The following is a 12,859-nucleotide window of genomic DNA, read 5'->3' as shown; positions in this document are numbered from 1 at the left end:
ACGCAGGAAGAGGAAGGATGGGTATCAGATTGTAGATTGTGCTTCTCTGACACTGTGTTTTAAAAGGTGAAGCCTTTTGCTTTGAGGCGATTGGACATTTTCTGTGTACTATAAATCCATTGACTGCTACATGTGTGGGATAGCTTTAAGTGAAAACTGCAGGGAATGTTATGCATTCCAGATAATCTCTTTCATCTGAGAACATGACACCTCATATGGATATGAAAGTCTGCTTGTTTGTGTTACATCCATTTGCATATTGTTACTAGACTGGATCTGATGAACTGATTTAAAATGTAAGTCATTTGTAGGAGATACTCAACTGTTTTTGGTGCAGTGAGATGAGCCCGAACATATGAAACAGTTTGTAATCCAGTGCATACCTTTCCTACATTTCAACATTGTTGTAATTGTATGTATCTGAATAGTAATTTATTTGACTGACCTATGCATGTTGATGCATGAGGATCTAGCATCTCACTAAAGAGGAAAATGTGATTACAAAGTAACAATGGACAACACCGACCTATGCTCATTCCTGCGCGAGCTGAGCAAGTGATTTTCTCCATTATGTGTGACTGTGCTACAAAATCTGCAACATTCGAGAGCCTTTCAGCTCACCGCCCGCCACTAATGTGTCAAATAGACAATGGGATGGTTAGGCTCATTTTTGCAGGAGGGATTTTCAAGCTGTCAGAGTGAGGCTGATAATAAGAGACAAATCTGTCAGTCTGCAGATGAGGCTATGTTGTTTATGTTTTTTTGTTTAGTTTCTTTTTTTTCTAAACTGCTTTCAAGCTCATATTTGGCTGCAGTGTTTTGTCCTATTAAATGAGCAAATCTGCCATTAACAAGCAGATTCACTGAGGCAAACACTGAGCAAAGCAACAGCTAGGGCTTGGATGTGCAGCTCTCTGTCATAAACAGATCAAGAGAAAAAGGGGAGGTGGAGAACAGAGAGGAGTCTTCGGGAGGGAGAGCAAGATAGAGAGAAGAGAGCATTTGTGCTCGCTTTAGAATAAAACAGACAGGGGAGTGAATACATATATATATGAGAAGAAGGTGAAAGAGGGAGAAAGGGGAAAAAAAAAAGGAGTGGAAGACGGAGAGGGGAGGGCTGCTCTCTGCATCATCTGACAGGAGAGAGGCTGATCTCCGACAGCAGGTGTTGGAGGATAGAGAGACTGAGCCAGACTCACGGAGGGAGCAATACATAGAGGAGCACCAAGTTGTTGAAGAGAGGAGACTGGGCGAGTGAGGTACTAGTCAGGTAAGCATAGAGATGACAGAGTGCACTGCCTTCGAAGGGATAAACTGCTTAGAGCAAGATGAATTGAGCTGAATGTGTAAAGACTGACAGATAAAGGGAGAAAATGAAATAGAATAGATGCAGATAAAAAGAGTCTGCTTGTTGTACAACTCTTGCTTATCTGCCCTGATCTCTTCATCCTACTGTATGCCTCTCTAAATGCTAAACTTTCACTATACGCCTTCATCCTTTTTTCTCAAGTCCACACAGGAAGTAGACAGCCAGCATTTTGAGTAAATGACTCTGCTTTCATTGTGCATTAGCTGCTATAGTTGATTAGATTAGCTTCTCTCTTCTAAGTGGACCTGCACAGCTTAGGGATTTATGTGTACTTGTCTCTTACGGGCTGAATGTGCCAGTCATTTTATGTGTGCACATGTGTCTGTGCAGTGCTGAGAAAATAAAAGAGATCATGCCAAGTAAGGCATTACTCATATAGCAAAAACTATGATGCAAATATTGTTTCTGCTCAGTCTTGGAGATTTAAGCTAAAATAAGTGCACTTCTGCTGAGTGAAACCTGCTGCTGCTCCACAAAAATGAGAGGGGGCTGAGTCTTCATTTGACTGATGTATCATTAATTATAAAGCAGAAAATGTTCCATGTCTGCAAAGTTTGCCAAAGTAAAGCCTTCAATTTAGTTATTTTGGAGTAACTCCAAGATCTATGTTTTGGTCACATCAAAAGAAGGAGGAGGAGGATGATTACCTCATATCAAACTGCCAAAATACTCTTGTTTTTGCTCAGTCTTTTAAAGTGTCCAGCAGTTAAGGTGCACAGGTCATGTTGACAGATTAAGACAGGGTTCTCCAAGTTACTGTAAGGTAACAGAAATGTGTCTCTAGTTTTGAGTTTGCATTGGAAATATCTGTAAATGTAAAGATCCTTTTTCAGTAAAAGTACTTGTGCAGCAATAAAAAAAAAATTCTCAAACCTCCACTAATCAGTTACAACTATGACGGGTTAAGTAAACAGCATTAACCATCAATGCAGTGATCTGCTAGGAAACTGGTCTTGACAGCCCTTTAAATTATAAATTCACTTGTACCACCCACTGAAATGGTTTTGCAGATTAATCAGCCCCCACCCCACCCCTCACAGGGTAATAGATTTTAATGACTGCCAAAATGGGCAACTTGCCTTGTTCAAGTTTTAATTTGATCAAGCATTCAGCAGATACACTGAAACAAGTCAGATCTACATAGACCCACCAGTGCTGCCCTCGTGATACACAGAACATCTCAGAGAGTCCAGTTCTCATACCTTAATAGATCAGACTTGTTTTGAAGATATAAGGGGGTAAATCCTTATAACATACAGGTTATTTTAATGTTGTGGCTGGTTCGTGAATACTTACAGAATCACAATTTGTCCATCGATTATTATGTAATTAGTTGGATTTAACAGAACTTAACAGAACGAAGTCTGCTCTTGCACAGATTTCATATATAAATCATGGCTTATTGAGGTCACAGTTACAAAGCAATGAATAGTACTTTTGATATTATTAATTCACAATGCCCAAGAGTGTCTTATTGCTGAAGGGAACTAGTCTGCTAAACCCATTTGGTAAGCTTTAATGGACAAAGTCCCTCAATCATGAGACAAGGTTACCCGATCATAACTAAACTCTACTTTATGCTGTGCCGAGGGCTATCTTTTGTTGTGCATCGTTCAGTTGGTCTTTTGCAGCCAGAATTTAGCCTGAGGTTAAGAGCTTTTGCTGGAGGAGCCAGTGCGAATTGCTGAACATGACTGAAGAGTCTCAGATGTGCATTTAGATGAACATTTTTACTATTTTAGTTGTTTGGTGAACAGTAGAAATATTATTTTAAACTGGCACATGCAGTTGAGCCTTACTTTCAGCTGTCTACAGTTACTCCTCTTAATAATCATATAATGATAAACATATAACCATGAACTCTCAGTGGATTATTATCATGTGGTGTGAAGGTATACTATTATTTTCTATTAAGATAAATGAGAGCAGCTTTGATTAAAGATATGCCTGTTTTACTTTATGGTGTCACCCCTCCCGACAATTATCTGGCTTAAGTAAATTCTTTGTCATGGATCCCTCATACCTACAAAGTAAGTTCACGTACGATCATAAATAGAGCTGTTTGAAGTCAAGTCAGCAGTTTATGCCTTTGACAGGTTGGCCTATCACTTGATGACTCTTTTTGTTTAGAAATCTCTTGATATGCATTAAATATTGATTAATTTCTTGTTTCATAATTTATAGGAAAAAGTCTCAAGAAACGTGGTTAGTTCAACATAAAGGTTACATAACACATTAAAATACACAGTTGTATAGCTTTTTTTTTTTTTACCTCCAAACACAGAGAAATTATGAGCACCTAAATGTGTACGTACATTTTCAGCTCTCTTTTGATTCACTTTAATTTGGTAATGTACTAAACAACCTGACTTAAATTAAACTTTCTCTATTGACCTGGTGGCTAAAAACTGGAGCATTTAAGTAAAACTGAATTTAGACGAACTAGATTAAAATTGTGCATGATCTACTGAACTCAGTTAACCAGTAATCAGTGCTGTGAAGTAAAACGAGAATGCAATAATGTCAGTCTCACATATACCACTATATCGTCTGGGGTATTTCTAAGAGGGTTGTTTAACAGGAATCGGAGAGAAAAAATAAATCACCAAGAGAAGACATTTTGCAAGTGCTCACAAAAATGCAAGAAGTACTTTTTCAAGCTGGAGACCAGGACATTTTGTACATGCAGAAATGCAGTTTTGAGGTGAAGCAGAGCATATTTGTACATATGCAGGAACAATTTCGAATGTGAGGGCAAAGCTTTGAAACACAGCAGAACAACAACAGCTGACTGGAAAGCAAGGAAACTCTGAAAAAACAAAGCAAAAAAACAACAAAAAAAAACACTCTTGATAAAAGATCATGAATTCCCCTCCAGACTGTGTTGCAATTCAGGACAACTCTGTAATTTAAATGTAATGTATAATAATACACACTTTTTTTAATGATGAAGTATTACCATTAAAATGTATTAAATGGTTTAAACTAATTATTCCAAACACTGTAAATGAAATCTGTTTCTCCTATGATCAACCTTTATATTGTCTCTTTAAACGTATTTTCAGCGTTGACAGTTAACCAAACATGGCTGACATGGAAGTTACATTGCTACTACCAAAGATACATGCCTCCAGAGAAAATTAATATTTGATGGGACAGCAGATTGTGTCGTTGACCCATACTTTGACCTTTAAGATGGAAATCCATCTCTTTTGGTTGATCTTAATCCTCTCTGCACTCTGTGACTACAGTAACCAGCTACAAATCTGAACTCCTCCAATAAATGTTTTAAAACCAGTTTGTGGATGTCATTGGTATTCTTGCACAGCTTGCGTCCTGACTGGACTGCAGAAATTCCTATCAGAGCTCATGAACCCAGCAGTCAGTTGAGAATCCTGCTGGTAAACACAAGATTAATTGATGGATTTAGTTTCAGAATGCCTTGTGTCCATTTTAGAAACCTTCTGCTGGCAGGAATGAACATTAAATCTGGCGCTTATCCAGAAAGGCATTGTAATCTATCAAGCAAATGGCTTGAAAGCCTCTGGTGCTGTGCATGGGCATGCAGACTCTTTTAAACATATGCTTTTCACTTAATATTGGCTCAATAATAATAAACAAACATCTCTGTCCTGTTCTCACAGTCTATCTTTTTCAAAAGAATCTGAGATTAAACAGATAAACTATAACAGTCAGCTGATATCTTTTATTTATATAATGTATACAGAGACATGAAAAAGTTTGGGATCCCTGGAAAATCTTTCATTTCTTGTTTGGGTGATTTTTCCATATTCCTTTGGCAAAAGGCTACTAACTCTGTAAAATATTGGGCTTATTTGTCTTTTTATCATTAAACAAATATCAGTAGAAAGGTGCCCTTTCCACAAAATTTCTGCACTCTTTTTTTTTTTTTTCTTCTGAACATACTAAACCTTTGCTCACTGTGGATAAGGTGTTGCACTCCACAGGATTTGTCTCCAAAATGAATCAGGCTGCCTAAGATTTTAATTTGTAAGCTTCGATCCATCCATCCAGCCATCAATTTTCTACGAACATTTAATCCAGTTCAGAGCCGTGGGGTTGCTGGAGCCTATCACAGCTATATCAGGCAAGGTGCGGGCAACACCCTGCGGGTCGGCAGTTCATTTGTAAGCTTAAACTTAATTTTATGGACAGAAACCAGGACATGTTGTCCCTCAATAATTCTTTATGAATGTTATATTTGTCCAGCCATCACTCTGCAGTAACTACTAATGCAGAGTCTGCTAAGTCTTCGTGACATCTTTTTAAGTCACATCAGGGTTTTACTTTGTCTTTCTAACAATCTTTGAGGCTTTCACCATGGTTTTCCAGTCCTTAACTTGACATCCACTATTCTTTCTAACTGACATTTTTATTACATTACAGAGTGAGAGAAGGAATACTTGAAATCATGCATCATGCAGCTGCTTATATGGCTTCAAATTGTTAGGACAAGGCTCAATAATATTTGTCTGCCCAACCTTTTTCATTATGCTTTTTAAATTTGTTTCCTTTAATAATGCAAAACTAAATATTAACCCACTCATATGCTTAAAATATTTTTAAATGTTTCATCTTCAACCTTACTTTCTGAATGTGCTTTCCATTGTCCATGAGTCTCATGTTGTTTAAAACAACATATTATTTTTTTGAATTAGCATCATTTGAAAATTAATAATGGATAGTGTCTCCACAAAACTTTATTCTCCGTATAGATGAGTGTTTGGTATGATTACCTATAATTTTTTTCTTATTTCATGCCAGCAGTCATACTCCTGAATGTGATTTTAGGTTTGTTTTTGACTCCGGGGCTGGGTTATGTTGCTGGGTGACAGACATTTATACAGCTTTAGCTGTAACAAGGAATTAAGCTCAATGTGGAAAAAAGAAGAGGAAGGAGCTATAAACATTGCCTGTAGCACAGGAAAAAAAGGTGTTAAAAACACAAGGTGAATGTATTGGTAAAAACCAAAAGAAATGATTTGTGGTTGTGGCAGTATGTTTAGTCCAAACAAGTGAATGATTATTGATCTTTTATTAATATTATTCACAAGTATGTGAAAAGTGTTTTGTTCAGCAGAGGAAATAAAATTTAGTTCCCTCTTTCTGCTTCTTCTTCTTTTTTTTTCTTTTTTTTAAGTGTGCAACTGTAACTGAAAAATTAACCTTCCACCTGGATGATCAGTGGGCAGCTTCAGAGATTTAAGTTGCCTAGATAAGTGCTTATTGGGTTGTGCTTTCTGTTAATATCAGATTATACTTCTCATGCTGTCTTTACACTGTATGCTAATACTCCACCAGCGCACCTCAGTGCCTTCAGAGCAGCAGATAAATAAGTAAATACCCCTGTACAGTTTTAGACTTAACTAAACCACATAGCAGTATCAATGTGTTGTTAATCCAGATTTTGGTACTGAATTATGTGTATGTGTTATCTCCAGAAAAAGAGTTACCTATCCTGTTATCTCAAGATAATAACGACTGTTTTCTCGTGATAACAGGATATTTTATCTCGTTATCTTGAAAAAACAAACTTTATTTTTGCAAAATAGCATATTACTTCAATCCAGGGTTGCAGGTGGGCTGGACCTTATTCCAGCAGCTACTAGTCCATCAGAGGACCAAAACAGGGAGGTTATGTCAGGCCTATGCTCCCTTCTTGCAAGAATTTAGAGACCCAAATTAACCTAACATGCATGTATTTAGATTACTGAGATGCCCCAGTCAAACCAGCAATAGATGCAAGCTGACATTAGATGGAGGAAAATCCCTCATTGATCAATACATCCTGTTTTACTTCTATCAAATCTGACAAAGGCTGAAATTTTGACGCGTCTGACTGACTACCAATCACTCATTTACATTCATGCCCTGACTGGTAGGCCCTCCCCAGCATTCATGGGGTCTCTTTTGATCACTAAAATCAGGTGTGACCCAGCAGCCACTTACTTTTGAGCCTAAAATTTAAGTGGTAATCATCTTGTTATCTCAAGAAAATAAAGTTTGTTTTATTGTAATAACTAGATAAATTATTGCATCACGAGAAAAAAAGGTTCTATAATCTTGAGGTAATGAGAAAATTAACTTGTTACTTGAGATGACAATTTTAAAAAAGGAATAATAGTCAAGCACGACCTCTATAGGCTTCTGTAGAATAAGTCTGTTGTTTTTTAGATTTATTATTTCGTCCTTGCGCTGCATTAAATCCTTTTTTCTGCCATGTTAATCAGTAGGGTAGTGGAATAAACATACATACGTTTTACAGCTTTAAGCCACTGGCCTGTCCTTTAGTATTCAGAGAGTTCACCAGAAACATTCATGTGGTTAAACCTATATTTATTATTAAACTCAGTGCAGTCATAATTTAATAAGCCTGCACTTTCACAGCTGATGATGCAATTTGTGCTTCTGTTATAGAACCTTAATAAATATACACAAGCTAAAAAAAACTATTATTATTATTATTATTATTATTATTACTACTACATGTTCCAGAAAGAATCATCTTTATATATAAAGTTTAATTAATCTAAGTGCTTAGAGTTGCCTTAGGAGTCAGCTAAAAAGCACCTTACCTGAGAAAGTAACTCAAATCAGTATTTGACATTGTATTTTGATTATATTGTAGCTGTATTATATGAAATAAAAAGTGCAGAGGTGGTATCTGTCGCTAGTCTCTTTTGGCTATTTCCCTGAATTCTGCAGAGATCAGAGGCATTAAAGGACTATATTAGAAACAGATTTCCTAATCTCACTTCAGGGCAGCAGCCTGTTGTAATAAGAGAGCAGCTCTGTTTGCTCAAACTTATATATTCTGCTGATGTTGTAATAGATTAGTTTTTTTCTGATGTACTGTGCTCTTGGAGAAAGATCATTCTGTAAAGGTTCTTATATTAGTTTATCCACCTTTTAACCCCTGTGGTTTGTATTACAATGGCAGAATGAAGAAAATATGGGAATGTGAGTACACACTTTATCACCAAGTCTCACTCCATTCTCTCCAAGAAATCAGATTGTGCTATTGTTTTGTTTCTTTTGTTCCAAAGCAGCGTTCAGAAATGACCTCTCTTGCAGGTTTGTGAACAGGATGCATGCACAGACGGACTGCCAGCTCTAGCAACTTGCTGTTGTGTGAGACGAAGTGTGAAGTAATATGCTGTGACCAGAATTCTAGTCAGACTGGCAATTCACTCCAATCACAGAGTGAAGAGAGGGAGGCTGTGAAGAACAGAGAAAAAGTGGTGAGGGCAGCGGGTTAGGAGATGAAAGCTGAGAGTCCTTTCTTCTTCTGCTTTGTATCAATTTTCACTTTGTTCTTCCTCGTTGCCGCACTTTGTCCTCCTGCGTGCAGTTCTCCCGATCGCTTATGTTTCACAGTGTTTCCTCTAATTGCACTCATCTCATCACCTTCAGTCCAGCTTGTGTAAAGGCAAAAACTACACAACAGAGAGGACTTTTTTAGACTACTTCTCAATAAAGCAATGCATCATGGTGCAATAGTAACATCCTTTTTCATGGCAGCAGGAACATTGTCATGAGTCAGTTGTTTTACAGAGATTTTCCCATGCACTTTTTGCTTAAATAAGAATTTCAACAAGACTTTCAGTAATGTCTTTCTCTCTCTGTTCCCACCCTTTTATCATATCCAACTCACAGGAAACAAGATGGAAGAATTCCTCATATCTCTGATGAAGTAGAGCCCCCACAAACAAACTCCCATCCTCCATTTCCTCTTCCCTCACTTTCAAAGGTAAAACAAGCTTCTGACCTCCTCAGACTCTCTTCTTTTTCCAGGTTGTTATTTGTATTTGAAGACGGTGCCAAAAATCTAACCTGAAAAAATGTGGCACTGAAAATCTGACATGCATAAATAAATAAAAAAAAGGACTTCAAAATTTTCACACAACACGGTGTGGCTGCTAAATAAAAATGGTAAATACAAGCAACATTTGTTTAATCCACTTGTGAGATTACACATAATGTAGCTCCAGCAGGCTTAAGAAAAAATATAAAACTGCCTAAATCTTCAAATTTAACCTTCCTTTTTTCAGCTCTCATCTTCCGTCTCTTATAAAGCCGCTTCTAACAAAAAAGCATCAGTCCACGCCTCACATGGCTTTAAAAAAATGGCCTTGTACCCCACTCTTCTAAGTGGGTGTATTTTTTTTTAACCCATTCATCTACCTTTATTTCATTCAGGCTCATCTTAGTCTAGTCTGAAAAGACTTGTTACTGGCCAAAGTCCCATGCCACAATCTGCCTTTTATAAAGCTTGATAACAATGGCAAGAGAACATGCAAAGATGTGCTTACCACTGTGGTTACCTCTGGGGTTACTTGATTTACATACTGTCTATAGCAATCCAAGTTAATAATAGTACATTTTACTGCTGTGAAATGCATAAAAATGAGAATAATTCTGTTTTCTTTATGCAAAAATTATCAGTTTTGATACAATAAATACTTAAAACATAAATACAGTCTGCTATTTATTACTGCTCTGTCATTCCCACAAGGAACAAACAAGCAATAGCAATTGAGCTTGTGTTTAATTTTAGCTCTTTTTTTTCCTTCCTCTTCTTTTTTTTTCCTTTTTTTTTTTATTTAGTTTGCTGCAGTTTACAACTTGTATATTAGATGTCACTACATATCAACACACTTAACACTAGAAGTCCCAGAGAGGGGTCAATTGACCTTTCTACCTTTACAACCCAGAGATGGGTCGATTGACCAGTAGGATTTTAGCTAAAATCCTGTCTTAAGCTGCGAACAGCTTCTTTTGTTTGTAGACGAGTCAATTACTGGCACACCCCAGGAGGGCGCATACTTAGGGGAGACACTGTAGACTCTTGAAACTGGACTGTCAACTTTTGCCCAAAGCTTGGCTTGAGACACTGCTTGGTCCCCTGAGTATGAGATTGGAGTAGACCTCAAACAGATTCAGAAAGGTTTTCCTGCATTCTAGTATATTTCAAATAATTAAAAATATATTTGATATGATATATGATATATACCTCCTCGACACATTTGTGTGCTTTTAGAAGAAAAAAAAAAAGATAATCATTGTGGGCCTTCAATAAAAAAGCAAACAATTTAGAATGATATGACAAAATGATGAATTCATATTTTTTTAAAAAATCACTTTAAAAGGTCCAGCTCTCCTCTTTTCATACAAATGAAAAAATACAAATTTTTCAAACTTTCTAACCCAATGTTCATGTACCTTATGTCCAAAAAGCCCAAGCAATGAACAATTTTGAATATTTAAAATGAACATTTTTTGATTGTGGTGGTACAGGCAGGGTCTGTGAGTAAAATGCCCAGAAGCATTAGTGTCTAAGTCAAGAGGGCATAAATGTCAACATGACAAAGATATAAAAGAACAACTGTGAATTTTTTCCAATGCTTTTTATTTTTGTCATAAAAAAAACAACAAAACAGTTAAAATAATGCAAGTAATGAAACAATTTCACAAATATTTACACAAGGCTACAGTGGCATGCCCTTGTGTGAATGGCTTTTCTGCTCTTTCAGCAGTCCGTCTGTGCTAAGTCCAAACATGCTTGGCACTTCCATGGTATCTCCATCCTGCATTTGCCACATGTGTATTTGTAGCAGTCAACACATCTTACAGTTGCGCAATTGTTCTTGCATCGATGGTTGACCTGACATTTTGCCCTTTTCCCAGGGCTAGGTGTGGGAGGTTGCTGCTGAAGCAGTTGCTCCTTATGTGCCTTCTTCTGACTCACATGAGAGTTGGCCAACTCTTTCGCGAGCTCAACCAGGAAGTCCACTCTTCTCTCCTGCACTCCGGTGCATTCCTTATGAAGAACATGAGCGTTCAGTGCCGCCATGTCGATCATGTTGTAGAACACGGCGACTGGCCATCTCCGCGTTCCTGCACGCACGCTGTACTCCCGCACCATCTGGTCCATCACATCCACACCACACTTTGTGGTGTTGTATTGTGTGACAGTGTTTGGCTTCCTTTTGGTGGTATTCTCAGTCTCAACCACATTGTGCATGCTGCTGAGAAGATAGACAGTCTTTTTCCGTTTCGGCGCATATACTGTGAGTGTTGCACCAGTGGTGGAAAACACTCGAGTGGTGAATTTAGTGTGGTCCTTCTGTCTAGTTGACTGAGGAATTTCCCGGCGAATCTTGTTGACTGTGCCAAGGATGGTGGTTTTCCGGCTAAGCAGTCGTTGCGCAAGGGACAGCGATGTAAAAAAATTGTCTGTTGTTACAGTTCTGCCCTTATCAATGAACGGCTCCATCAGCCTCATCACTACACTCTCAGAGAGTCTCTCTCCACTGGGACGACTGGGGTCCTTGCCAAGATATGGCAGGATATTGCAAATGTACTTTGATTTCAAGTCACAAGCCAGCCAAAACTTAATGCCAAATTTGTCCGGTTTTGTTGCAATGTACTGCAGAAAACTGCAGCGAGTCTTTGTCGGGAAAAGCTGTTCATCAATAGTGATGTGTCGACCAGGGTTATAAGATCTGATGCAGTTATTGACAAAAGATTCCCACAGATTAGAAATTGCAGCAAACTTATTTGTCTCCACTCGCTCACTGCGTGTGAACATGTTATCAAAGCGTAGGTGTTGCATGATGTTTTGGAAGCGGTTTCGGGCCATAGTAGCAGTGATTCGTGGGTTTCCCAGCTCTGCTGACCAATTGTCACGTAGTGATGGAACTTTCTTCACCCCCCGCAAGATAATAATTGCAATAAATGCCATTAGTTCTGGGAGGTTCATGAACCAATCTGCCTGCTCCTTTTGCCGTGCATGCTGAATGGTCCATTCTTGAATGCTACGAAGCATATCAAGTGTCATAAAACAGAAGAAGCTTTGAAGACGAGTCCGGATACTTCTTCTGGCCTTAGCAGTTGGCTCTCCATCTGTGCCGTATGGTTCTATTGGGGTGAAATTGAGACATGTCCCCAGCTGTTCTTCATGCCACACTGTGCCATCTTTAGCCATCTCTGTCCTCTCACTTCCCAACCGAGCCCTCTTTTCTGGCAGTGGAGCAGTCTCATCATCTGCAAGGTAAACAATTTCACAATTTCAGAGGACGAAAATAGGATGTTTTGGAAATAAGATTAAAAAAATCCTTTATTTGTACCAAAATGGAGAAATTCCAGTGTTGCAACTCACAGTACAGGACAAAGCAGAAAGAAAGAAATTTGTCATACCAAAAAGTTCAATAATAGTTTCAAATCTTACCTGAAGACTGCTCAGAGTCAGAGTCCGAATCCAGCTGAATTTGTATCTCTTCTCCATCTGAGTCACAAGGGTTTGTATCGCTGAGGATCAGGTCCAATGCCTGCTGAGTTGTAAGCCGCCTCTGCATTTTGCTTCCTTCTATTTGTTGGAGGTGAAGCTAGCTACTATTTATCCCCCTCAGCCCACCATCCCCCACTGCCACAGAATTTACCAGACGTTTCAAGGTAACAAGGAGGGGC

General features: G+C 38.2%; 1 protein-coding gene across 7 annotated transcripts in view; it reads left to right on the top strand.

Moving 5' to 3' along the window:
* Positions 1–12,859, top strand: part of rap1gapb (RAP1 GTPase activating protein b) — a 126,044-nt gene that overhangs the window by 80,429 nt on the left and 32,756 nt on the right. For 6 of the 7 annotated variants that reach the window (XM_041979530.1, XM_041979526.1, XM_041979525.1 and 3 more), the window contains exon 3: positions 9,047–9,140. Coding sequence is in view for 5 of the 7 variants with exons in the window: in XM_041979526.1 (XP_041835460.1) it covers positions 9,047–9,140 (94 nt within the window). In the remaining 2 variants the exon portion in view is untranslated. Of the gene's footprint in view, positions 1–998; positions 1,271–9,046; positions 9,141–12,859 lie in introns of those variants that run through there. The other variant, XM_041979531.1, reaches the window with a different exon arrangement.

The sequence above is a fragment of the Melanotaenia boesemani genome, chromosome 3 (assembly GCF_017639745.1).
Source record: "Melanotaenia boesemani isolate fMelBoe1 chromosome 3, fMelBoe1.pri, whole genome shotgun sequence".
NCBI classification, from domain to species: domain Eukaryota; kingdom Metazoa; phylum Chordata; class Actinopteri; order Atheriniformes; family Melanotaeniidae; genus Melanotaenia; species Melanotaenia boesemani.
The sequence above is the reverse complement of the archived record's forward strand: the minus strand, read 5'-3'. Positions and strand labels throughout refer to the sequence as shown.